General features: G+C 39.0%; 2 protein-coding genes across 3 annotated transcripts in view; one reads left to right on the plus strand and one right to left on the minus strand.

Moving 5' to 3' along the window:
• The first annotated feature begins 2 nt into the window (after positions 1 to 2).
• RRP9 (ribosomal RNA processing 9, U3 small nucleolar RNA binding protein) lies at positions 3 to 15,075 on the plus strand. 2 transcript variants are annotated; one of them, XM_087709216.1, is made up of 15 exons: positions 7 to 300; positions 1,453 to 1,535; positions 1,932 to 2,032; positions 3,367 to 3,434; positions 4,362 to 4,403; positions 6,553 to 6,679; positions 8,175 to 8,299; positions 9,163 to 9,255; positions 9,892 to 9,992; positions 10,752 to 10,886; positions 12,281 to 12,343; positions 12,431 to 12,576; positions 12,831 to 12,910; positions 14,086 to 14,159; positions 14,889 to 15,075. In XM_087709216.1, the coding sequence occupies exons 1-15, from the start codon at positions 115 to 117 to the stop codon at positions 14,992 to 14,994; spliced, it is 1,530 nt and encodes a 509-aa protein (XP_087565342.1). In that variant the 5' UTR covers positions 7 to 114; the 3' UTR covers positions 14,995 to 15,075. The 2 variants fall into 2 exon arrangements, 1 of the variants encoding a protein (XP_087565342.1); XR_015695916.1 differs by lacking the exon at positions 14,889 to 15,075 and having other exon boundaries at positions 3 to 300; positions 12,436 to 12,576; positions 14,086 to 14,144.
• Positions 15,076 to 17,943: 2,868 nt separating this feature from the next.
• The window catches only part of GRM2 (glutamate metabotropic receptor 2), a 57,130-nt gene continuing 48,667 nt past the window's right edge, over positions 17,944 to 26,406 (minus strand). Inside the window, exon 5 of the mRNA XM_014063933.2 lies at positions 17,944 to 23,553. Within this exon, the coding sequence (XP_013919408.2) occupies positions 23,480 to 23,553 (74 nt within the window). The 3' untranslated portion in view covers positions 17,944 to 23,479. The remainder of the gene's footprint in view (positions 23,554 to 26,406) is intronic.

The following is a 26,406-nucleotide window of genomic DNA, read 5'->3' on the forward strand; positions in this document are numbered from 1 at the left end:
GAGCATCGTCCTCCCGCCGCCGCCTGGGAAGTAGTAACGGGGCTGAACAAGCTCCACTCCTTTGAACCAACGAGAGGGAAGAGACGGAAGTCCTTTTCGGAAGAATGGCAGCCAATGGGGAAGGCCGGAAACGGTTTTGACCAATGGGAAAGCGCCGGAGGTTGGCTCCGGGAGCCACGTGTAGGAAGCATTCGCCGGAGACTCCGAAGCGGCATGGCGGCCTCAGGTCCGAAAAAAAGACAACTAAGACAGCGAGGCGCGTCTGCTTCGGCCACGGCGGCTGGGCGCAAGAAGCGAAAGGTCAGTGCAGGTGAAAATGGGAGGGAAGGCAGCTAGGCTACGAATGAAGGGGAGCGAAGAAAAGGAAAGCTGTGAAAGCAACAAGAGTTGTAAGAGAACTTCCGGAAAAGAAACTACTAACACTGTTACTAAGAATGGATGTCAGAAAGTGTAGTGCATGCTTGTTGATTTTTTTGAAAAAAGGTTAGAATAAAAATAGTAGGATAATTTGGACAAATTTGAAGTTGAGGTGGTTACTATAGGCCATGAGTGGTGAAAGTTTTGTTGGTTGTGAAGTTGTGTCGGACCATCGCGACCCCATGGGCAACATTCCTCCAGGCCTTCCTGACCTCTACCATCCTCCGGAGTCCATTTAAGCTCACATGCCTACTGCTTCAGTGACTCCATCCATCCACCTCATTCTCTGTCATCCCCTTCTTCTTTTGCCCTCAATCTTTCCCAGCATTAGGCTCTTCTCCAGTGAGTCCTTCCTTCTCATTAGGTGGCCAAAGTATTTGAGTTTCATCTTCAGGATCTGGCCTTCTAAAGAGCAGTCAGGGTTGATCTCCTCTAAGACTGACCGGTTTGATTGCCTTGCGGTCCAAAGGACTCGCAGGAGTCTTCTCCAGCACCATAGTTCAAAGGCCTCAATTCTTTGGCGCTCAGCCTTCCTTATGGTCTAACTTTCACAGCCATACATTGCAACTTGGAAAACCATAGTCTTGATTATACACACTTTTGTTGGCAGGGTGATGCCTCTGCTTTTTAGTACGCTGTCTAGATTTGCCATAGCCTCCCCAGGAACAAGCGTCTTTTAATTTTTTGGCTGTAGTCCCCATCTGCAGTGATCTTGGAGCCCAGGAAAATTAAATCTGTCACTACCTCCATTTCTTCTCCATCTATTTGCCAGGAATAGGAAGAGGGCCGGATGCCATGATCTTAATTTTCTTAATGTTGATGTGGTGAAAATAAACCATGCATAAAATATATGTAGAATGATTAGCAAATGCATCAACTTCTGTTGTCTGTGCTCTGCTAATGATAAGAATTGTATTAATCGAAATGGACATATTTGAGCCTGCTTATTCCTGCTTCTCCAGCTTTTCAATAACTGAGTGAAGGCATTTATTTAATCAGTTTTGAACTAAAATAAGTTTTTTTTTTACTTCCTAGGTCCCTGTTAGTGAAGAAAAAAAATGGCAGAAACATGGCTCCAAGTTGAATGAAGAGATCTCTAGTGATTCTGAACCAGATGTGTAAGGATATGCCAAAGTGTCTTGGTATTTTTCTTCTCTAATTAGGAAGCTCATGTCATTAAATTTAGGAACTTGCATAAGAATTTCCTGTGGAGATGGTTGCATGAAGCTGATGATGAGAGAATTGTGCTATGAGACCTCATGATAATATAACAAGTGGTGGGATTCCTGAAATATAGTTATTTGTGGCATCACTTAATGGCCCCAAAGGTCTGTAATTTAGGAAGTACATAAGATGTAACATTGAATAAGGTATCGCAAATTTCCATAAAATTGGAATAAAGGACCAAAGTATTTCCTTTAACAGTAATTTGGACAGTAATTTTCTCTTGTTGATGGATAATTGTTGCATGATACAAAGTATTTCTGTGCAAATTGTTTCTTTTTCATATGTAGCTCAGAAAATAAAAATGAAGCAGAAGAAGAAATTGATGAGACCCCACAAGAGAAGAAACTGAGATTAGCAAAATTATATTTGGAGCAGCTTCGCCAACAAGGTGAGGAGAAGCTAGATTTAATTTACTGGGACTGTTAAACAATCAGATTAAAGTTTTAATATATGAAATGAAACCAGTCTTTCTGTCTATCTATCTACCTGTTAAAATCTGTTAAATCTATCTAGTCTCCTATCTCACTATTGTGACTTTGGGCAGTTTATAAAATGAAAAAATAAAAATGACCACAAAAATAAAAACATTAAAAACAATAAAACTATTAAAAACATAATCAGCAGGAGCGCATCATTCATTTTCCTAAATGTGCAACTTATTAGCAAGTTCTCCACCAACATCCTCAGATCAGGTGGCAAAGCCATATCTTCAGAAGGCCAGGTGGATCACAGCTAATCTTACCCTCTTAGGAGAGGATGTTCAAAAGGGTGGGCACCTCAGAAGAAAAGGCTCTCCTCCTGGATCCCATCAAATAACTTTGCACCCACCATATGCCCTTTCTGGTGGGATGGATAGGTGTGCTTGGGTTTGAGGTGGTCCCTCAACTATCCCAGCCCCATGCCATATAGGGTTGCACTTTGACACAAACTGGTAGCTAGTTTATAGAGCAGAATTGTAACTTGCACTGCTGTAGATGTGTGCATAGCTGCCGATGTTCTGCATTTCATACCAGATGAAGCTTCTAGATGCTGTTCAAGGGCACACGCTTAATAGGCTCTATTATAGGTAAATGATTTAGATAAAGGAATAGAAGGGGAACTCGTCAGATTTGTAGACAACATTAAGTTGGCAGGAATAGTGAGTCCAAAAGGACTTCCAGATGGTACATTGGGTTTATCTGGGGCACACATCCAGAACTAAAGATGGTTAATTGCCAAATCCTGTTGGTCTCAAGACCTGAAGCCACTCAGTTTTGCCAAGATTAAATTGAAGTTTGTGGTTTCCCTATATATAATCAACAGTACATTAATTATATACATTATTAGCCTATTGTGACTTTTATTTGCTTATTTAACTTTACAATTGTTTGAACAGTCCCCAAAAATATGGCTGGGAATTCATCTTGAGAAGTGTGAAGATTTTTTAAAAATATATTTTAAAATCTTTTTAAGCCATAGAAATCACAATAGTTTCCCAAAATTTATGAACTGGGAAATTTAATATGTGTTTTTGAAATCAATTTCTCCACTGCTTTAGAAAATAATTTAATTTATTTGAGATACCAAATACGTTCGGGTGAAAAAGCCTCATCCTACTGGTAACTGATTGGTTCTGGGCATTTGTGGGCATTATTGAAGGATCTTCAGGATTTGAAATTGATTGCAGATTGGATTCTTTGATTAAGTAAACATTGCTATGTCTATGATTTTTGCCTCTGGCAGAAGAAGAAAAGGCTGAACAAGAGGCTTTTGAGAAAGACCTGGTTGCTGGCCGATTAAAGGAAGATGTGGTGAGTATGACATGAGATAATAGACTGGAAATAAATTGGTGCCTCTAGCTATCCTGAATTGGGCATTAGAAAGCTTAAACAGCTCCACCTTCCTCATCTTGGTATCTTCTCACTGGAGAACAGTGGAATTCATTGCTTCCCATGCTTCAGGCCTTGCAAGGCTCAATTCTAGTGGAGTGTGGTGTTGCTTTTATAAATCACAGTCCCTCTCCTACATAGAGAAAGAGATTAATAATATGCAAAACATGAGCATGCCTGTATAGCTATGGTCCATCTTTAAATGACAAAAAGAGTATGAGGGCTTTTAGACATAAAGTCAATGGTTTGACAGGGAAATTGTACAGTCTAAGAAGCGATATGCAGAAAGTTTCCTTCCTCTTGTGAATTAAGCATCCTTTCTCAAAATTCAGAAATATAGTGACTTCTCTGGCATTTGTAATCTGATAACGTAGTGTCATTTATTTTTATATCCACAATCACAATTTGTACTCGTTCTGATTTTTTCTGGAAAAAAAACAGGTTGAAAAAAGCTGAGTAATTTTGGAGAAGTGACTTTTTATGGCTTTTCCCACTTAATCCTTGGAAACTAGTTCCTGCCTTCCTTCCTTTCAGTCAAAACCAATAAGGTAATAACAAGTCTGAGACTCTCAGAGTCAGTTTGGTAGAAGTATGAGGTGAAGTTCTTAAACATGAGATCTCAGAAATTTGTCATTTACTCACTGATCCTTTTGTCAAAACTGAAAGGAGATTCTGATCAAGTCCATATAGAAGAATTTAAGGTCATCTTAAAAGAGGAAATTAATCCAATTTAATATTTAGCTATATGTGGGAATAAGAATGAGAGCCAAAAACTTTTTATTAATTCATGTATTTTGTGAAGTAAGAAGAAAGAGTCAATCTAATTCTATTTTATTTGCCCCCCCATAGCTTGAACAAAAAGGAAAATTGCAGAGACAAATTGCCAACAGTGTAAGTAGAAACTTTTCCTCCCACAATTATGCAGAATTTCAAAGCACCTGTTACTCTTTCTTGAACTACATATGGTATGACTGCCAACACATCAGCTTATGGAGCCTTTTATTATTTGAGATTATTGCAGGATTTTGCTAGTTTTTATATGTTATTTCCCTAGGGGCAGAATTATTTAATTTAAAATATTTATTCTTACACTCAACTTTGGGCAGTTAACATTGAATTAACAGCCAGAAACAAAAGCAAAAAAGCCCCTAAAACACATTGTGCCTGAGGCCATTCATATGCTTGTGTAGTAATGTTTTTAAAGATGAGCTCATCTAATTCCCTGGGACAATCCCTGAGTCTTAAATGCCATGGCAAATCTTCAGTGCCTGCAAAGCCTTGGATGCCTGGCAAGGTAAAAGCCATCTAGATCTTGAAGGTTATGCCATTGTACAAAACAGGGGCCATAGTAGAGGAGCACAACAGATAACATTATACAAGGGACAAAGTTGCCTATCCTGTTGGATCTGGTGGAACAGAGTGAAATAACAGAAGAGAGATGGTTGTACAGATAATCTGGCTTTCTGCCATGAAGGCAGATAAGGTGATAATCAACATCTTGGATTGCCTCCCTAATTTCCTACAAGCCACTGCAGAACAGTGACATGTTGTATCCAAAATAGTGAGGCATACAATAGTGTGGTACCCACCCTAGCACATTCTGGATCAATTGCAATTTCTGAGTAATTTTCAGAGGCATACAGTTGATATCTAACCTTGTGCTGGTGTATAGGCTCACCTAGTAGCTTTAAAGGTAAAGGTTCCCTCGCACATATGTGCTAGTTGTTCCCGACTCCAGAGGGTGGTGCTCATCTCCGTTTCAAAGCTGAAGAGCCAGCGCTGTTCGAAGACATCTCCGTGGTCATGTGGCTGGCATGACTAAATGCCGAAGTCGCACGGAAAGCTTTTACCTTCCTACCAAAGGTGGTCCCTATTTTTCTGTTTGCATTTTTACATGCTTTCGAACTGTTAGGTTGGCAGAAGCTGGGACAAGTAACAGGAGCTCACTCCGTTACACGGCGCTAGGGATTCGAACCACCAAACTACCGAGCTTTCTGATCAACAAGCTCAGCATCTTAGCCAATGAGCCACCGCGTTCCTAGTAGCTTTATGTACTGTATATATTAAATATGAATGGAGAGAAAGTCCCGAGAACACTGCAAAAGAAGATTGAACCTTTCTTCCTCACTAACACCAACTGGAGTCTCCTCTAGAGGAGTGAAAACCACTGCAGTATTATGCTTCCATTCTCACTCCTACCCTGAGCTAGTCTGGAAGCATATCATGCTTTATAGTAGCAAAGGCCGCAGAGAGATAAAGAAGTAGCAGATCAGATGCGCCAACACTATTCCCATCGGTGTTCATCCTCAAATGCGATCGATGCCATCTCACTGCTGTATCCAATTCTGAAACCAGACTGAAGAAAGTTGAGATAACCCATTTCCTCTGAAACTATAGTCCAATATTCTTCTCACAATCCAAATAAAAAAATAAAAGTTTAGACAAAAATTATTCAATAGCATTGTAGGCAGCAATTTTTGTGTGAGGAGGAGGCAAACCACTACCTTCTTCAGTGCAGGAGGTGCCACCATCCTGAAACGAGAATGAATTCTGCCTTGACCCATCATATATTTTTCTTCCCTGAAAACTTTCATGGATCTAATAAATAAGTGATCCTAGAGACTTTTACACGCATTGGCTAAATTCTCTCTTTGTCCTCCAGCAGCGCTCGAGGCATCCCTTCTACTATTTTATCTTCCAGAGTTCCTCTGAAAATGAGGGCTCCCAAGGATTCACAGGCAGGGAGAGGCTGCCAAATACTGTCTAATTCAAGACAGCTTGCGATTGAGGCCTCAGTTGAACTGTGTATCTGCAACACAGAAAGCTAGCAGAATCCGTTAGCCACCTGGGGCAGACCAAGTAAATAGATCCTACTTCTTTGGTGAGGCACAGTTGTTGAAAACTAGAGAATCAGATTCCAGTTAGCACTGTGTCATAAACCTCAGTGGTATCTCAGCACTGAACAAGTTGGTTTGCTGCAATTTTTTTTCATTTGTATTCGTGGTTTGGAATGCTGATGTAACTGGTATTCTCTGAATAGTTGCAGCCCCCAGACATACCTGACATCAAGATACTACGAGGCCACCAGTTGCCCATCACCTGCCTAGTCATATCACCAGATGACAAATACATTTTCTCTGCATCCAAAGACTGTTCGATCATCAAATGTAAGTCTTATTTTCTGCGAAGGACAATAAACTACGAAAAAAAGAAGAGGCATGAAAAAAACTTATATAATAAACTTATAAGATTCTAAACTTATATAAATTTATATTTTTATAACCCCTATAAACATTTTGAGTTTTTTCTATAATTATAGCAGGTTCAAAGGATCAAATTTACATTGCCTGAATTGAATAGATCAGTATTGGAATAACGGAGATCAGACTCCCAAATGCTGATGGCCAGAAATTGTAATCAGCATACTTTTATTGTATTGCTGCTTTATTCTTAATATGCTCCTTTCCATTGATGTATTACCAAGTTATTCTGATATTTTTGACCTATTCTTGTAATCAATCTTCCAATTTTAACTACAGTACATAAATTTGTGGTTTATTTCTTTAAAGAATGTACACTGTAAAGTGTTTATTTATACACCTTGCATAAATAAACACTACAGAATAAAATATTTTAGAACCCTTATCTTTCAGCAGAGGATTTATTTGTCAGTCTCTGTTGTGTTTGCATATAAGTTGGCATTGTTCTTCCATGCCAAGATAGGGGAAGGTGGGAGTAATCAGTGGCCTACTGCAAATAAGTTTGCATCGTTCTTTGAGGCCAAGGTTGAAGAGATCTGCTACAAATTGTACTATAGAGTTGGGGTAGCTCACAGGTAATTTTGGAAAGTTCTTGACCCATTTTTAAAAAATGTCTTCATCTTGTAGATTTCGAATAAGTAGACAGAGTGTATGAAAAGATGAGGGCTATACACCAGGTGTGGGACTCTTGCCTCTTCTGGGTGAGACATCTGATTAAAGAAAGTGGTTTATGCCACTACAAGAGAGATGTGTCACTTTCCCAGTAATAATGAGAGTAATAACGGGCGGGGAGAGAGGGGAAAAGAGGTGTGACTCAGATAGGCTGCTTCTTAGTAGAAGCACTTTATTGAACAGCTTCCCTTTGGAAATTAGGTTTGCCCCTAAATGTCCCGCTCTTCTGGAAACTCCTGAAAATTGACTTATCTCTCGGGATGTAGATTGCAGAGCATTGCATCAAGCAAGCTTGTTTATGAGACATTGGAATGTCTCCAATGAAATGATTAGCTTGGCCTTTGATCACTTTTGTAAAATTTAATTCTTTAGTAGATTTTGGTGTGGTGAACAGCAGCATTCAGCAAAAGTTACAGGCAAGGTGGAATTGGCAGAAATTATTATTAATAAATTAATATGGGTCTGGAGAGTGAGCAGGATCTTACTAACATCATACTTAACATATTTGAGTCCTTTTCCGTACGTTAGTATATTTACAGTTGAAGTGAATGAAGTGCAATTCCTGAGCCACTTATTCATGTTTTTGAGGCAGTTGAAGCATGATGGAAGATTAATTTTTTCTCAAATTGTGGATTTTACTAAAATAATTTTCAATGCTCTGGCTTACTTTAAAGCATCAGAAAAAGAATTGTAATGCTTGAAACCTGACTTGAGCATCTTTATGCTGCAGGGGACGTTGAGAGTGGAAAGAAGCTCCATGTGATACATAGAGGAAAAAAGGGGGCAGAGAGCAGCCATGTTGGACATGCCGCACACATCATCTCCATGGCTATCTCGTCAGATGGCAAATTCCTGGTAAGAAGAATATTTTCTTCTGCTACGCTGAGGAAAAGAAAGCAACTCCATACAGTTGTAGCAGTATTGGCAGAGATTTCTGAAGTTTGTTTTCTCCTCTGTGTTGCAAAAATGATGCTTTTTGTGGTGGTTGGTGATCTTTTAGTATAGTAGAGAGATTCTTCTTCATAGTTCTTTAAAATATGTTCACTAGGTTCTCCTATATCAGGGTTGTCAAACTGGATTTCTTCAAGGCCCAGATCAGCAGTGTAGTTCTCTGCAGGCGGGCCCAGGGGGTGGGGGTGGGACGACGGGATGAGATGGATGCCTCCTGCACCACTTTGCCAGTCAAAATGGGGTGTGGAGGGCTCACGCAGCCCCGCCTCACCACATTTTGGCTACCGGAGGCATGGCAAACTGGTCCTTTGCTATTCCCAGGCTGACCCCATGGTCCAGATTCAAGCATCCTGCGGGCCGAATGCAGCCCACAGGCCTTGAGTTTGATACCCCTGTCCTATATCAACTAACAGTTGATATGAGTTATATATCCACCCTGTTCAGTGCTGTGGGAGCTGTGTATCTTGAGGAAATTTCCCTGAATCTAATCAATGGATATAATAGGCACCTCTATTCACATAGACAGGCAACCTCCCTTTTTGCTCCAGTCAATTCTATTCCTTTGTTCCCTTTCTCAAAAAACCAAAAGGCAGTTAAGTTTAAATTTAAGTTATGCTGCTGTGAGGAAAACATTAGGGCATTAAAATAAGTGTGTCCAGAAGACTGAGTCACCTGAGTTTCTATAACTGTAGACCATTACACAGAATGTGTGTGTAATATGATAGAAGAGGAGAGAACTGAGCAGGGTCTTTTTGTGTTGCTTCTAGGCCACAGGTGACAGGAACAAACTCATTATGATCTGGGAAGCTGCAACCTGCAAACACCTCTATAAGTTCACAGGCCATCGTGATACTGTATCGGTAAGTGACCACAACCTCTAGAGGTATCCGTATTTATAGATAAAGTGCATTTATGATATAGGGGAATGTTTTAATGGATGCTGCTACTATGTCTTTCAAAAAGAATTTAACAGTTGAAATGTTTGTGCAACAATCTGGAAGAATGACTTGTAGAAACAACTTGCACTCCTCAATCAATCATCAGCCAAAATGATTTGAATCCTTTTTGCTGCATAAATTTTTCTACACTAGTATTATTTTTTAAAACACTTTTGTTCTTTTGTAAATTGTATCACGGGAAAACAAAACAATTTTAAAAAGTGGGGGGGAATCAATGTTAAATGTATCGATGCAAAAATTTGCATCCCCTCTCCTCTTTACCATCTCCCCTCCCACTATACAAACATTAAAATCTCTGCTTAAAGTATAATGAGTACGGTGTAACAAAAATATTTTTTAATCTTGTTTTATTAAACAAGTGTAGATGGGGTTTATTTCACCCGTACTTTATATGTGTTTTTCACTCTCTAACAGAGAAATCCACATTTCCCTCTGGGACAATTAGATTGGATATGGTAAAGAAATGAAAGATTAATTCTGCCTGCCCTTGGGCCCATCTCATTCCATCTCTTCCTCTTCATGCTTTCTCCCTTTCAGGGCCTATCTTTCCGCAAAGGGACTCACCATTTGTACAGCGCTTCCCATGACCGCTCAGTCAAAGTATGGAACGTGGCAGAGAATGCATATGTTGAAACCTTGTAAGGAACAGTTTTTTGATATACATGCTGAATATGTCAGCGCCTACATAGCTTGCAATATACCCAACTGAAATACTGGATTCTCAAACATAGACAGGCCATAATTGGATTAGTGATATGCACATAGCAAGTTTCTAATCTATGAAAACTATGTTCTGTGAAGATCAGAGACAATAGGAGGCAGAATTAATGTATCATTGATATGGTGATTAGTTTTTACAAAGGAATTCTTTATCAACTTGTACCCGAACATGGTAGTAGCATTGCTCCAAACTAGAGTTTCCCAAACAGGCCTTTCAAATTTCAGAATCTCTAGCCCATCTTTTCTCAATCTTAGCTACTTTAAGATATATGGATTTCAAATCCCAGAATTCTGGTAGTCAGCATGCTGGAATTTGAAGTCTATACAATTTTTCTGAGAAGCACTGCTCTAAACAATATGGGGATTTTTGGCTGGGAATTCAAGGAGTTGCTGTCCCAATGGAACTTGAGGTGATCACCTTGGAGAAAGATGCCCAAGTTCATCGTGACAGGTCCTCATTACTATGACGCAATGATAAATGTGGGAGCTTGTATGTTATTGTTACAATGCTTTAAACAGAAATGAACTCCATTCCTCCTTTATTCACATGGCCATTCAGACAGCCAGAATTTGCTGAATATGTCAGCGCCTACATAGCTTGCAATATACCCAACTGAAATACTGGATTCTCAAACATAGACAAGCCCTAATTGAATCTCATCCTCTTTTCTCCCAAGGTTTGGTCATCAAGATGTGATCACAGGCCTGGATAGTCTGAGCCGGGAGTGCTGTGTCACATCAGGAGGGAGAGATGGCACTGTCAGAATCTGGAAAATTGCTGAGGAGTCCCAACTTGTGTTTTACGGACACCAGTAAGTGTGAGAATCATTGCCTATTCAAGCTTCTTTTACAAAGTATATTATTTCAGAAAGAGAAATCTATAGCAGTAGACTTATATACCGCTTCATAGGCCTTTCAGGCCTCTCTAAGCGGTTTACAGAGAGTCAGCATATTGCCCCCAACAATCTGGGTCCTCATTTTACCCACCTCGGAAGGATGGAAGGCTGAGTCAACCCTGAGCCGGTGAGATTTGAACCGCTGACCTGCTGATCTAGCAGTAGCCTGCAGTGCTGCTTTTAACCACTGCGCCACCTTGGCTCTTTTTATATGCAGCATATTAAGAATAAGCTACCACACTGTGCTTTGTTGCATCCCTGTTATCAAAACTAAATGCATTGATGAATTTTTTTTTTTTAAATTAGGTTGTGGTCAGCTGGGGTTCTAACTTATTTGATCAACTTATCTTTAGATCTTTTAAAAATAATTTGATCAAATAATTTTTAGATCTTTTAAAGAACTTATTTTTAATCCTCTCTTGGAACTGGGTGAATCTATAACTTCATGTTGCAGTCATTTTATGTCTTCATCCAAGCTATTTGAGAAGGTTGAAGGGATTGTAAGAATGAGGTGAGATGTGATGTGAAGTGAGATGAAGCAAAGTACTAGAACTAGAAGAGGAAATGGCATGGTCAGGAAAGCACTGTTTTTGAATTGAACCTTTCCCAACAAACATACTCACCGTTTCTCCATTCCATGTGATTTTTGACCTGTTACGTGAATGTGAATCACTTGTAGTACATGAAATGCCCACTCTGGCAAAAGATAATCTTTATATTTTGCAGCACAAAAAAAAAAAAAAAGTATCTCATGAAATGGGGACAGGCTCACTTTTTGCAAGTGAGAAATTCACTTTCTAAAACTTCCAGCGCTGGGTATGTTTTTAAAATAAAAATTAGCAGTGCAACTCTCTAAAGCAGCTGAAGCATTTTTTCAGCTTGTGTGGAAGCTTTTTTTTGGCTCCCATATGTGCTAAAGAACCTCTTCTGAATCATTTTAAAGTATGCACAGTCATGTCCAATATTTGGGGCTTGTTTATTGGTTAGTTTTTGGTAAAAACTAGGAGCACAGTGTTTTGCAATATAGTCGTGGAGGACTCTAGAGGTTACAGAACAATTTACAGAATGCTACAGATTTCCTAGTTGAAGATTATTTTTCTTGACTGAAGGGATGTTGTTCTTTCTATCTAGGGAATGCTTGAGAGATCTTGCAGTTTTCACCTTTTGTACAATATGTAGTTAAAAAGTTGAGTGTCTTTCATTATAAAAAATATGCTCTGAAGCATACGGCGTAGATTGATTACTAGGAGCCTGGAGTATTTGCATTGCTGATTTATTAGGTGTAAGTATGGTTTTCTTTTTGCCATTAGGGGTTCAATTGATTGCATCCAACTCATCAATGAAGAACATATGGTGTCTGGTGCAGATGATGGGTGAGTATACTTTGAAACTGTAACTCAGTAAAAGAAAAATCAAGTGATTTCCATGTGATATGTAATGATTGTGATTTTGTTTCCAAGGTCAGTTGCCCTCTGGGGTCTCTCCAAAAAGAAGCCACTAACAGTAGTGAAGCGTGCCCATGGTTTTCATGGCACGAAGGGCCTGGAACAACCATTTTGGATCTCTTCAGTTGCTGGTTTGCTGAACAGTGACCTCGTAGCTACAGGTGACAAAGATATATTTGTCTTCCTTTTCCTAAAGTTCCTCATGTTTATTTTATGTTCATTGGGGTAAGAAAATAACAGCAACAGTTACAATAATGTATTAAATTAAGAAGGATAAATGTTAGATTGAGGTTTATCCATTAATTTCTAGGTTCTTCAAGAACATCACTTGAAAAAATAGGAAAATGTCACTAAACTAGACTTTTTAAATTGAATGTGGACATTTTAAAAACATTATATGCTCTGCTTTTGACAGGCTCCCACAGTGCCGGTGTGAAATTGTGGAAATGCGGAGAAGGATTTCGGAAGTTGGAGCTCCTCTTTCAGATTCCCTTGGTGAGGAAACTGCTTTGAGTCGTGGGTTTAACTTCCAACGTAAACTTTTTTCGCTTGAGATTCATATTAAACTAGTTTAAGAAACAAGTAGAGCAAGAGGAAATAACACTGTGGAGTTGTTGCAGATGGAGTGAACCTGGGAACTTTATGCAGGAGTTGTTAGTTTTAGTTACACTTTTCTCTCAGCTTGTTCCCCTTCTATCACAGGTTTGACTGTTCCAGGGATCTTCCTAAGGAATCCAAGGTTACACAGTGTAGATGAAATGTTTTGAACATTACAGGAATACACTTTAATGATTAGTTGGGTGTATAAATGAGTTCTTCCTCAATAACTTATGGAAGCTATTTCATATTGCAGCATAACCCAATAGCTAGACTTCAAGGCTTCCTTTTGGGCAGTCAGGAGCATTTAGCCTGATACAGAAAACAGGTGTCTGTAGATCACTTCAAGGCAGGAGTGAGATTCTACCGGTTCGGGCGAACCAGTAGCTCCGACAATCAGCTGGGAGCGAACCGGTTCACTTCGACGAACAAGTGGGCTTGCCTGCCCAGTTGCATGCTTTACTTACCTATGTCTTCTCGGCTGAGTCACACGACAGAGCGGGTTGCCATGCCTCAGTTGTTTTCCTCCACAGCAGTAATGCGAAAGATAAATTTTCTCCAAACTGCACACACGTGTGATCACCGAACCGATGGTTAAACCGGTAGGATCGCACCATTGCCTGCAACCCTTTAGTGGCTGTTGCCCATAAGTGGAAGGTTGCTTCAGAGTGTGTTCTTGAGCTGGAAAAGGAGCTTCCCAGCAACTAGCGAATGGGATGGAGCAGGAGGCCTTCGTTACTGTAACTCAGATGAAAAGTTTGCTCATCTTTAACCTTCATGTGGACCCCTTTTTTCAAATTTCCAGCAACTCATAACTGGGATCCATGTAGTCAGCTGACTCCTTCTGGTTGCAAAGCAAAAATCTGTTTTTGTTGCTATCCAAGTAGAGGTCAAAGACTTAAAGGTTAACATTGAATGTGACAGAAATGGCAGAAACCAGGCTTCCTCCAGTGTGGACCCCTATACATATATTAGGACTTCAAAACTTCCCAAGCAGCACAGCAGGGGAAAAAACAATTACCTTTTTTTTTTTTTTTTTTAGAAAAAATATATCTCGGTTTGGTTTTTTTCAGGTTGGTTTTGTTAATAGCTTGAAATTTGCAAATTCTGGAAACTTCCTAGTTGCTGGAGTCGGACAGGAACACAGGTATGTGCACATGGATTCCATTCACATTGGCAAACGGCCTTTACCCATGTTCTCTTCCAGATTGAAGGTCAACTATACTCTGTTAAAAAGTGTCCTAGTCTTTTCCCGCAAGGTTTTTTTGAGAACATAGATTGAGATTTGGGCTTGCCTAGAAATTCTTTTAGTAGAAATTATTCCTGGAAGTGTCACTGGCAAGTGATTATGTAGCAAATGCTGAGGCACTCCCAAATAGGGATTGATGTTTGTAGCAAAACATTTGCTACAAACGGAGAAATTTGGGCAGGACAGAGAGGTCACTTCTTTTGCTTTAGTACCCTGACTTAGCTAATCATAAAGTAGTTCTCCCATGCATGAATACCAAATTGTAGGTAACCCTGGGATGTTCTTATTGCAAAGATCAAAACAAAATAATGAGCTTTTCTTCAGAATAGAGAACAGTAAGAGGTGTGAAATTGACTGCCTTTTCCAGATTTGGCTATTGAGACATAAAACCCTGCTGTAAAACCACACGGAAGAGAAAACTGTCCTTGTATTTTAATTCCACCCTTGTCAGTATTTTATTGTTTGGCCTATTATAATTTTGGTTTTTTTCCCCTATTTTACAGAATAATTGCTAGCATATATGAATGATAAAATGTTTCCTTCAGTCCTTTTGTAGGTTTCCTATTCAAGCCGACCAACAGAATGTTTCATAAGCGGATGCTTTATTTTTTCTGGGTTGTATTTCAGGTTGGGTCGTTGGTGGAGGATTAAAGAAGCCAAGAATAGTATTTGCATTATTCCGCTCAAGAAGACCACAGCAGACAATTCACAGAAATCATCTGAGGACTCCTAATGCTTTCTTTCTGCAAATCTTGTTCACATTTCATGAATTACCTTATATATTATATATTAAAGCTATCTCATATTTCTAGAATTTAGAGGTCATTTTGATTTTTTTTTTCATTTTTATTTCACTGGATGGAGCAATCACACCAATCTCCTGGACACTGAAACATTTTGTGTTAAACCATAAAATGGCTTCCTTGTACTTGGATTAGCATTTTGTGTTACCTCAGCCATTCTGTATAGTGTCAGACTTTTTCAGTTTTGTAATCTTTGGCAATTCAGATGTACTCTGACAATACATAGTGGTTTATGATCTCCATATTCTCTACTTGGGAATTAACAATACAATTATGTGCATTTTATTAGAAGAAGAAAAATTGTTCACTAGGACTTGTGTTTCCTTCAGCCCTGAAGTATAACCCTGAAGTAAGAAAAATATGTTTGATGACTACCATGGATGATTGGAAAGGAGAACACAAAAGGCAGGGAGGGGGGGGGGAGGACACACTGTTTTAACTTTTTTAGCCTCTTCAACAATAATTACTGTGAAAAAGTGCAAAAAAATGTACTTAAACCTACCTGTATATGAAATTACTTTTCCCAGCATTAGAACCGGTCTTTTTTTTGCTTGTTTTATTTAAAACATTTATATAGCTTCCTATCTTATATCAAAGGGGCGCGGTGGCTCAGTGGCTAAGACACTGAGCTTGTCGATCAGAAAGGTTGGCAGTTCGGCGGTTCAAATCCCTAGTGCTGCATAATGGAGTGAGCTCCCGTTACTTGTCCCAGTTTTTGCCAACCTAGCAGCTCGAAAGCAGATAAAAATGCAAGTAGAAAAATAGGAACCACCTTTGGTGGGAAGGTAACAGCATTCCATGCGCCTTCGGCATCTAGTCATGCCAGCCACATGATCACGAAGACGTCTTTGGACAGCGCTAGCTCTTTGGTTTTGAAATGGAGATGAGCACCGCCCCCTAGAGTCTGGAACAACTAGCACATATCTGTAAGGGGAATCTTTACATTTACCTTTATCTTATATCAAACTCAGAGAATCTCCCAATCAACAATTAAAGCAATATCAATAATAGAATAATAGATATATATTGAAACCATAAACATTAAAAACTTGGCACTAAAGCCCTTCCCCTTGGCTTGGCCCCTTCAGCAGGCCACTAGGAAAGCACTTAAGTCCTGGCCAATGGTCTTATCTCACCCAAAGTGCTGAGATAGGGTGAAGTGGGCGAGAAGATTTGACAATGGCCTGCATGTGGAAGCTTAAATGTGCCAGGTTTTTAATGTTTACAGTTTTAATACATGTTTTATTGTTGATGTTTTAATTGTTGATTGGGAGCCACCTAGAATTCAGTATAAGATGGGTGGCTACATGAATCTTTTAAATACAATAAACAAAAGAGAAAGACTAGTTTTCAGTCTCAGCAATGTACTAGAGCTAGTTAGGAAACAAAAACTTTGGGGCTGTAACCAATTATGGTCTTGTCAATTTCAGGCAGCAAGCAAGGCATCTGATAGGGCACTAAACAATTTGTGATTAAGGTCACAAAGCAATGAGCTTATAAGCTCTCCCATTTGGTAAGGAGATGCTGGCCAATATTTGATTTTAAGGCTATGACTTTTTGAGAGTAGACATGGGGGCAAGAACGAAGGCATGTCCTCCTTTTGCTGTAAGTTTCTGTAACCCTGTGTAAGAACTTATCATGATTCAAGACTTCAGTAATAAAAAAGCACTTTATTTACATAAATTACAAAAAAATCACAAACTGGATCACAAAAAGTCTACTTTAAATTCTGTTTTTTTTCAAACAATATACATCACAATAATACTTTTTAAAATGTAGATAATACTTACATTCTCTCATTGTTTTGTACTGGAGCACTTTTTTATTCCTATCGTTCCCATATTCTGCAAACAATTCTATCTTTTGATGAAAACGTCCTTATAATTATTGGTCCCATACAGATGTGTTGACTGCATCTCCCATCTTTAGCGAGGCTATATTGGCCCTGATGGTGTGGATGATTGTGAGTGTAGTCCCGCGTATCAAATTGGGGAGGTTGAGTCATATTTGAACTATCAGGGAGCGTTGGTTGAAACCAACCCTTGACCTTAATATCACTTGGTTACCCTGAGCCAATTTTAGTCTGAGTTTAATTTGCAAGATGGCTATGAATATAAAAATATGGAGCAGGGCACCCAGGATATACAGTATCTCCCTTGTGGAAGGGAGAAATTAAAATTTGATAAACTGCAGAAGTGATTGGTTTGAATGGCATAGTTTCAGACTTGTATATTTTATCAGAAATGTTTACTTTAGATATCTTCCACAAGGGAGATATATCCTACGTGCCCTGTTCCATTTTTATATTCATGCTATCTTGAAAATTAAACTCGGAGTTTGGCTCAGGGTAATCAGTTGCTATCTAGGTCAAGGGTTGATTTCAACAAGTTGTCCCTGATGATGGTTCAATTATTGTTCTACCGCCCCAATGTAGCATCTTTCAGGTGAAAATTGCTAAATACCAAAATTCACATTTCTTCTGCATTTACTGATATAAGTAATAATACAACTATATTGCAGCAGGACCAGACTTTACTCTGGCTGTCATTTAGCAGCTTAGGGGTTTTCTCACACATTTTACTCCCTTTTACTGAATTAAAAATAGTGTTCAGCTGAAATAGAGAATTATAAATTGATGGAAAAGTAGGAGTCCTTCAGCTAAGTTCTGAAACTTCCAAACAGATTTGCAGTACACAGTTAAAGCTATTCTACTTTCTCTATTTACTAAAACTACAGGCCTTACCCTTCAGATTATAATATCTAGTTGAATCATGCTATGATGCTAAAGGACATTGACAGCCATTTTTTTTCTTCTCCCAGGCTGGCGTGTTTATCTTGTCAGGTTTTCAGGTAAATGTTGGAGTAGTTTTTCCAATTGTCACAGTTGGAGTAGTTTTTCCAATTACGGGTATTAGTTTAGATATTTCCATTCAGATTTCCATGTTATCTTGGTTTGGCTTTATTGCCTTTTTTCATATGTGTTTACCAGGAATATGGTATTTCCCAAATCCAGGAAACACAATTTTCCTAGCATGTTGAAATATGAAAAATGTTCACTTAATTTAGTAATGTTTAGTTTGTCCATTATAATAATGGATATTTTGGCTTACATTAGAGACACAAGTTTACAGCCACAGCACATACAACACTTAGCTAAACTTGTCTGTTCTTGAAAAAGTTAAGCTGTGTCAGACCAGGTTAGCTTTTGGTTGGGAGAGGATCAGGATACCAGAGCCATAGAGTAGATTGAGAAATAGAGACAATATGGCAAAAGAGGGCAAAGACAAGCCAATAAACCAACATGGACATGTCCATCTAGTCCTTTTGAGCCAAGGTCTGTATGCGAGAGACTCAACTTTAAAAGGGCAAAAGGGAAGGTGCCATCCATTAGTATCAGTAACACCACTAAACTGCTGTACTGGTTATGACTCAAATGAAACTTTCCTTTAGATTCTTCAGTATCAATCTTCCCCAGATTATTTAATCACTTGAGAAAACTGGTAACCTTCTGTTTTGTTCTTTTTCTTTCATAATCATAGAAGCCTCTATTTCTAATAAATAGTTTTAATATGATTGGTTAGAGATCAGGCTAAGGGGAATGTTTTCCTCCATTGAGAAATACGGAAGTACCCAGTTCTAGAAGAATTGATTCTATAAAGTGCAGCTATATTCTTTGTGTAACAACTGCCGATGTTTCTTGCAATGGGTTCATGTATGTGGATTGATATTACAGAATGGTCTGGTTGAAAGGAATCTCAGATGTTACTTTGTCCGACTCTGCTCAGGACAGGATGCCCTACTCTGACAGAGGACCATGAAGTTGGTTTCATCTTCAGTGAAAGAGAACTCATCACTTCATTAGGCAGACTGTTCCATTGGCTAAAGGTTGCAACACCAGGCAATTCCCCCCAGTATTTAGCCTGAACCTATTTCCTTTGTAGTTTATTCCACTGATTCTGCTCCTGGAAGAGTGGAAGAGTGAGAACTCTTCAGCTATTTGAAGACAGCTACCTCCTCCCAGTCATCTTTGCTATAAATATCAGATTGTCAGCCATTCTCCGTAGATGAAACCAAGAAATCAATTCCACAAAAAGGCCTAAACTACTTTTATTAATATTGGCTATAGTAACAGAATTTTGCAAGTCTTAACTGCTGTATCATCCCACCCCTTATACTCATGTGAACTAGGAAAGGGTCTGCCTAAGTTGCTGATACATACAGTACCTCCTTCTGGCTTTGGACTTAAATCATGTTTTTTTCCCCTTGCCACTTTGCTAATTGCTCTGGCCTAGCTTGTCAAAATTATCTTTCTTTCTTACTACACAAATCCTTTAATTATTTTTCCTAGGGTTGGTTTTCAGACCAGTCACCAACTTGGCAACCCTCTTCTGGACTTGCTCCAGTTTGTTCCAGAATAGAGTCCTATAAAAGAGAACCAGATATATCCAGAATTATAGTTCTTTCCCCCTTGCTTGTTTCAGTGAATCTGGAGTTGCCTGCACAGTTTGGTTCCAGCTGAAGAAGACAGTCCTGACACGCCTCCCACTGAATCAGAAATAAGAGTACCCAAGTAGCAGTCCTAAGACATTAATTAACCCTTGGCAACCCCATTTTTTTCAAAAGGGGGAAAATGTCTGCTTGTATTACATCATGCTGAGCAGCACCTAACAAAGTTCAGGCTTGTTGCTGTCACCGACTGGCAGGTGAAGCAGATCCCTGTGATAGTAGAAATGCTTCACAGCATCATTTACTTGCAGAGAAAATCTAGTACTGGTATACTATCTGTGTAGCTGATCAAAGAAAAAGAGGCATTGGAACCATATTATTGTACACCTAAGCCCCAACAATGATAATTCATCCCTGTATTGCCTAGTTCAAACACTGACATTGATAACGCTGAAAAATATTTCAACCTAAATATACTTTTAGATACCCAAGAAGCTGTTTTCATCATTTTTGTGGCCATTCTTCAGACAGATCCCCACAGGCAGTTCACATGGGGAATATTTGAGAAATGGAAAATACAGTTCAGTTTTTGAATCGGTTTAAAATTCAAAGTACGTGCTTTTTAAAATGATATTGGGAAAGTTAGTCTTCCTGGTTGTGAGGTAGTTCTACCTCCCTACCTCACTCCACCCGTGAGCTGCAGGGAGAACTGCTCATTCCAGACCATGAGTAAGGCTTACATTAATAATTGCTACTGGTTCTAGTAGTCTTGTGGTATACAATAAGTACGGTGGTTTTATAAATAGAATTGCTTTAGAGAAGTAAAATTGTGCTTTTGACATTTATGTTAGCTTCCCTCGTGGCTAAGTCCTCAAATTCTTTCCACATTCCTTTGATACACTTTACTCTTGTACTGAACAAATTTAAGAACATACTGACATAATAGCATTTTTTTTTAGTGAGATAGAGAAATACAAGAATTCATTTTCTTCAGCTGCCAGGAAATGGATGTTCAAACGTTTCACAAACATAAGCTTCATCCCAAATGATTGTCAAGCATCAGAATTAACAGAGGTGGGGAATAAAACCACGAAAGCACACAAAGTGAGAAAATAGCTTCTTTCTTTGTGTTACTTTAGGATGAGAGTAAATATTATCTTAAAACAGAGCAAGCATTCTGATATTTAATTCTTTAAATCTTATTAAAGAAGCCCAAGTCAAAACCATAGATACTGAGGGGGCAGAAGCCTCCAATTCACCCTCACCCAAAGAAATGTAGGAAATTGTACTGCCATTGTGATTTCACTTGGATTTGGCACATTCCCAAGCTTTCTCAGAAAAGCCACAAATTAATTTATCCCTTTGATATAGCACAGGTGCTAGATTTCTATTCTTGTGTAAGAAATATTTAAATCTTGCTCCAGCTGCTAACCATACGATCTTTTTCCACTCTGGAAAGTTTAATGAAAGTTTTCCATGTGCCCAAGAGTTCCTCAAAATCTGGACGAGCACAGACTGTATTTTCCAATCTAACAAAGAATTTCATTTGCATTGTAATTTTGCCAGAAGCACTGAAGACCGTCACCAGCCCACCTCACCCTGTTTTTCACAGTTCAGATTTCTTCCCTGTAAACAGTTGCCTGAACAAAGGCTTCTTTTTCTCTCTCGCTCAAACCAACAAACATCCCACTTATGAACAACCACTCTTTCCTTTGTCCTGCCCTCAATGAAAGTTTGTTGAGGACGTTTTGCCTCAACCCCCAACTTTGGAATAGCCCGAAGCTTTTCCTGTTGTTGACTGTGAGCTTTAGAAGGTTTCACGAGCCGTGATGCAGGATTTAGTGCCTTTCATAGGCAGTATGGTGTAAAATGTGTCCATTAACCAACTGTACAGCCAGTCATAGCAGCTTAGAAGAAATCATGGCTATGCTTGCACAAAGATACCAACTATGGTTAACAAAACTCTCTAATCAATTGGCTTTGTACAAAACACCGAGGCATAAATTAGCAAAATATATTTTTAATCTAATGTACTATGCTAACTCAACAGCCAGTCACAGATGGGTCTTGGTGTCAATTGTAACTGATGAAGTGGTTTGCACCAAAATATTCAGCACCATATATACTTAGGCGTAAAGGATTTCCCTTCAAACCCTTCAGCAGCATTTCTATAGTAGATAAATTTGCCCAGAGACGATGAATGGAACCTTTGAGAGATGAACTCCCCACCCCCTTATAGTTAGGAAGAGTTTGAGATGGTGTTTGGTGGCCCAGTTGCTCTTTCAAGGAAGCCTTTTGGTGCTTAAGAATGATAGATACTGGCAGATTCTCCAAAGAGTGACACTAACTGGAGCACCAGTTTCTCACTACTCACATAGTATTGCCCCTTGATGCATCTGACAGATTTGAAAAGGCAACTTTACGAGCAGGGATATAGTGATGAAAGCATAGAAGACAGATGGAGGCTGGGCAGGGTTTTCCATAGAGGAAAATGTGCTATTAACTAATTTAGCTCACTGGCAACACGGGCAGCTTAAAAGAAGAAAAAATTGTGCTATAATAGAGCTGTTGCCAAGAGCAAGCTACATGTAGACAAGGGTTCAAGAGTCTTCCGAAAGAGAAGTTTGACTTTTCCCCCAGATCTGTTCCTGGCCCAAAACAAGTACTAAAGTTCCTTTCTCACTTGTTGACTCTTCCTTTGGATATCAGAAGGTCTGTGCATCCCTTTAGAAACCAACAAAAATGATTGCCATCCTGGTTCTAAGAGCAAAGAACTTTAGCTGATAGCTGTGGAATAGCAACGGCCCAGAAGGCAGCCAACAGTTTTTTGTGAAACTTTAGCATCCAAGGCAAGCAGAAGAAATATTTTCCATGATAGAAGAATGTTCTCATTTTTTCCATCTGGGTGTAGTGACATTTTGTCCATTGTTTTTCTCTCACTAAGTAGCTTGTATAAACTCTTGCTTGCTTAAGATCTTACATTTCCCCATAACTGAATTCCTGTGGATTATTAGGACACAAATAAACTATTGGACTTATATTGGCACTATATCTCTCAATATTTAACTACTGTATAATTCAAGTAAGAAGATCAAGGTCTTCTTCCTCTTCATACAACGGAGGAAGGTCTGGAGATTAGAATCCCCTCTGAATAAATGTCTATAGTCCTGAATCATCATGAACGTTTTCATAGTGTAGGTCTATACAATTAGTCCTTTGCTTATTCCGCTATTATTGCCAACAGTATTACCAACCATCAAAGAAGATTTCAGTGTGCATCTTCTGTATTGTTATTAAAATATCACAATTTCAGTGCTTTTCTTCCTGGTTTTGACCAGCTCTGTATATTAAATTCCATTTGTGCATTTACTTTCCTTCTTAGATTATGTCATAAATTTGTTTATCAAAGAAAGCTCTCACTGAGTGCTAAGTTTGTAAAACAAACAGAAGAATATAACAATTTGTTTCAACGCAATTAAGGTGCCTGAATCTCCAGGTTTTTAAATATAAGATTCTCTTTCACCTCTTGCACTGTACCAAATTTTCCTTGGTTTCTTCATAATTTGAAGTCTAACAGAAAGAAATATGAAAATTAATACAAACTGAAAATGTTAGTTTAGATCACTGTCTTGTGGCCCAAATTGTACATTTCAACCAGTCCTTTATGTGTCCTACAATATGGAGCCACTGGATTACTTTAAAAAAAACAAAACCCGTCCCAAACTGTGCTGAAATACTCCTGCCTCTCTGCACTGGTCTTTGTCTTTGAGGATAAAGCTTTGATCTCATTTCTTGGGCCCCTATTCCTTTGCCTTGAAAAAGTTTGTCCAACAGATGAACTTGGAAACTAGTTGCTGTTGTTATCTTTTAAGGAAAGAAAAGGCCCAGTAAGAAACACAAAAAAAGGCTTTTGTTTGTAGGAGATGAGCACAACAGCTACAAATACTCATGGTCACCGAGCACAAGTGTTCACAAGGATGAGGTTGTAGAATCCACCACTTCGCGGCCATTGCAAACTGTTGGGACATATTGAGAAGTTGACCCTGCGAGACACAAATTGGGAAAAGATTTCAAAGGATGGTAATTAAGAATCTCATGCTTAACAATGTGTCAAATATTCACCAACCAACCAATTATCAGTCCCCTTCCCCATTGGTCAAGGAATTCACGGTAGGCAAACTGTTCAAATGAAAAACATTACATCCAGGAAAATTGACAAAACATGCATAATAGAAAATGAACAGACAAAAGAGTGTATCTTTGGAGAAATCTGTCAAACTAAGCACATAAAATGTGAAATAGTCTTGGAAAAAGAGTAGAAATTGGTTGAAGCAAACTTTAAAATGGGGAGGGGGGTGAAACCAGTCTTTTCGTTCATCACTACTTTCAAAAGAGCTAGAAATTTTATCTGGTACATTTTCTTACACATTGACCTGTTCATCTAGTTTGATTTCTAAAATGACAGCTGGCACGTTCTGTTATCTTTGCCCTTGAGAAGCTCTTCAGCTGCCTGATATTTATCTGATGTGCCTGCAGGGTCTAATCTAGCCCACCAACACTTCTGTTCAGCAGCCTGATTGGATGATGGTGCTTTCTCATTCAGATGAAGAAGGGCAAAGGAAAAGAATAAGAGCAGCAATGCCAAAATGGTGAGATGCTGTTGGAGAACACAGGAGAGCATCTTGAAAACTTCAAACACTATACTCACTAATAATGGTAGGAATTTAAAATGCAAACTATAGACATTGGAAACACAATCAGATTATACATTATTATTATTGAAGAGAGAAAAAAAGTGATTCATGGATGTCGCAATATCGGCCAATAGTTCAATTGACAAAAAACACATAGAAAAAAATAACAAAATATGGGATTTGCAAATTGCAGTTGAGGTCAGCTTTAATACCAATAGGAATCAAATGTCTTGAAGCCTTAACAAAGAGATTCTCCAAATATTTGGAAATTTACTGGACTTGACACTAATGTCTTTGGGAGGCGGGAAACCTACTGCCAACAGCCGGTGAGATCCCACAGAGTGGGCCTCCTTCAGATGCCGTCAGCCAGACAGTGTCGGCTGGCGGCTCCCCGGAGGAGGGCCTTCTCTGTGGCTGCTCTGGCCCTTTGGAATGAACTACCCCCAGAGATCCGGACCTTGCCCACTCTCATGGCCTTCCAAAAAGCTGTTAAAACCTGGCTATTCCGGCAGGCCTGGGGCTGTTGACCTCACTGCTGAGGTCCAGCCCCAATCAGATTGGGTGTATGGGTGATGTTTTAAATTGTTTTCCTTATTTTTTATTTTTTATTTTTCTTTTCACTTTGTAAGCCGCCCGGAGTCCTCCAGGATTGGGCAGCCTATAAATCTATTAAATAAATAAATAAGTAAAATAAATAAATAAACTTTATGAGTTGACATCCTGCACCTGAAACCTGGCACCTACCTTGCTTTGAACTTCCTTCATACCACAAAAATGTTTCCAAGGTCCTAGGCTTTTGGTTAGAACCCAAATACCTAGTCTAAAGACTGTGATACAAATGGGGTGAATAGACAATGTAACAAGAAGAACAATATGTTGGCCAAGTATTGTTAAGAAAGTGTGCTAAGAGTGTTTCCTAACAAAGAGATTTAGTTTATCAGAGTGCAGGCTACTGTTACTCTCTTCTTAGATTCTCATTCTATCTCTGAAAAGATAGAATGGGAATTAAACTGTTTTGCCATGACATATTTACTGGGAAAACAAGTTACTGTAGATAACACAATAACTAAATAAATGCCCTGCATCGCTGAATTCAAATGGCTTACAAAGATGGTTCTGCATTTTATTCCAGGAGCAGATAAGACAAATTCTGTGACAAAATAACTAGTTTTCATCTTTGTGTCATTTCTTCTTTTGCTGGTTACTTTCACAGAGCAATTGTTCAGTGAAATCTTATGACATGATTTCACATTCAGAGAAGAGCCAAGAATAGTGACTCAAGAGAGGACAAGATGATGACACAAAATTAACACCATTAGTTGATGGTTTTTAGGTTAGCTGTTTGGTTTTGATTAAGAAAAAACAATGTCATAGATCCTCCTTCTTCATCCTCATGTACCTTCCTTCATATACCCTCTATATACCTGGTTCTTTTCAGACTTTTTCTATGGTGGTTATGCTTTATATAAATCATATGGTATGATTGTTATATGATATTCAAATACAAAGAGAGTTCTCAGTAAACTAGTTTGTGGGAAAATGGAATAACTTTATCAGATAAGACATTTAACAAACTTCCTTAGCAACATTGGCTGATGTTGAGGGCGAAGGTTCGTTCTCTGAGCTTGTGGGTTGGTTTCCGAACATTTTGCTACCAGGCTAGGTAGCATCTTCAGTGGAATTCAGGGGATTTCAGTGTCAATGTTCTTCTGTTTATAAGGGCTTCATGTGTGTATATGTCAAGGAAGGGTCTTGTGATAGGTCAAGTGTGAGCCATCAGTGGGAGTCTTGTGATAGGGAGGTTACATTAGATCAGGGTCATTGCGAAGTGAATTGCTGGTGGAGGGGGTATTGGGTGGGCTGATTGGTGGTCGGTGCTGTCTCTGGTTGGTGTGCAGTTGATTTGGATTCTTAGGGGTTTGTATGTAAGCTGGGGTGTCTGTTGATGGAAGTGTCAGACTTTGATGAACTCAGGAGCACGCCTGGTGGTAGCGTGACCAATGATTTTTATGTTGCTCCAATTGAACTGGTGCTGTTTGGTGTCGGTGTGGGAGGAGGCTGGTACGTTGGCTGATACTGTTGTCATATTGACTATTTAAACTGGCATAAGCTGCAGATGCACAAATGATCATTTTGTCTCCATCACAGTTAATAGAGGGAGACCGGAAACTTCCAAATTATGCCCAAATCTAAAACAGTGAT

This window comes from Thamnophis sirtalis, unplaced genomic scaffold, assembly GCF_051295495.1.
Source record: "Thamnophis sirtalis isolate CommonGarterSnake01/CBP01778 unplaced genomic scaffold, rThaSir2_p1.2 scaffold_3, whole genome shotgun sequence".
Taxonomy (NCBI): Eukaryota; Metazoa; Chordata; class Lepidosauria; order Squamata; family Natricidae; genus Thamnophis; species Thamnophis sirtalis.

Excerpts from the sequence above, each read along its gene's own strand:
- RRP9 (XM_087709216.1), top strand. The coding sequence starts at position 115 with ATGGGGAAGGCCGGAAACGGTTTTGACCAATGGGAAAGCGCCGGAGGT. Across the intron at positions 2,033-3,366 it reads GGAGCAGCTTCGCCAACAAG|AAGAAGAAAAGGCTGAACAA; the intron begins GTGAGGAGAAGC and ends TGCCTCTGGCAG. Across the intron at positions 10,887-12,280 it reads CTTGTGTTTTACGGACACCA|GGGTTCAATTGATTGCATCC; the intron begins GTAAGTGTGAGA and ends TTTTGCCATTAG.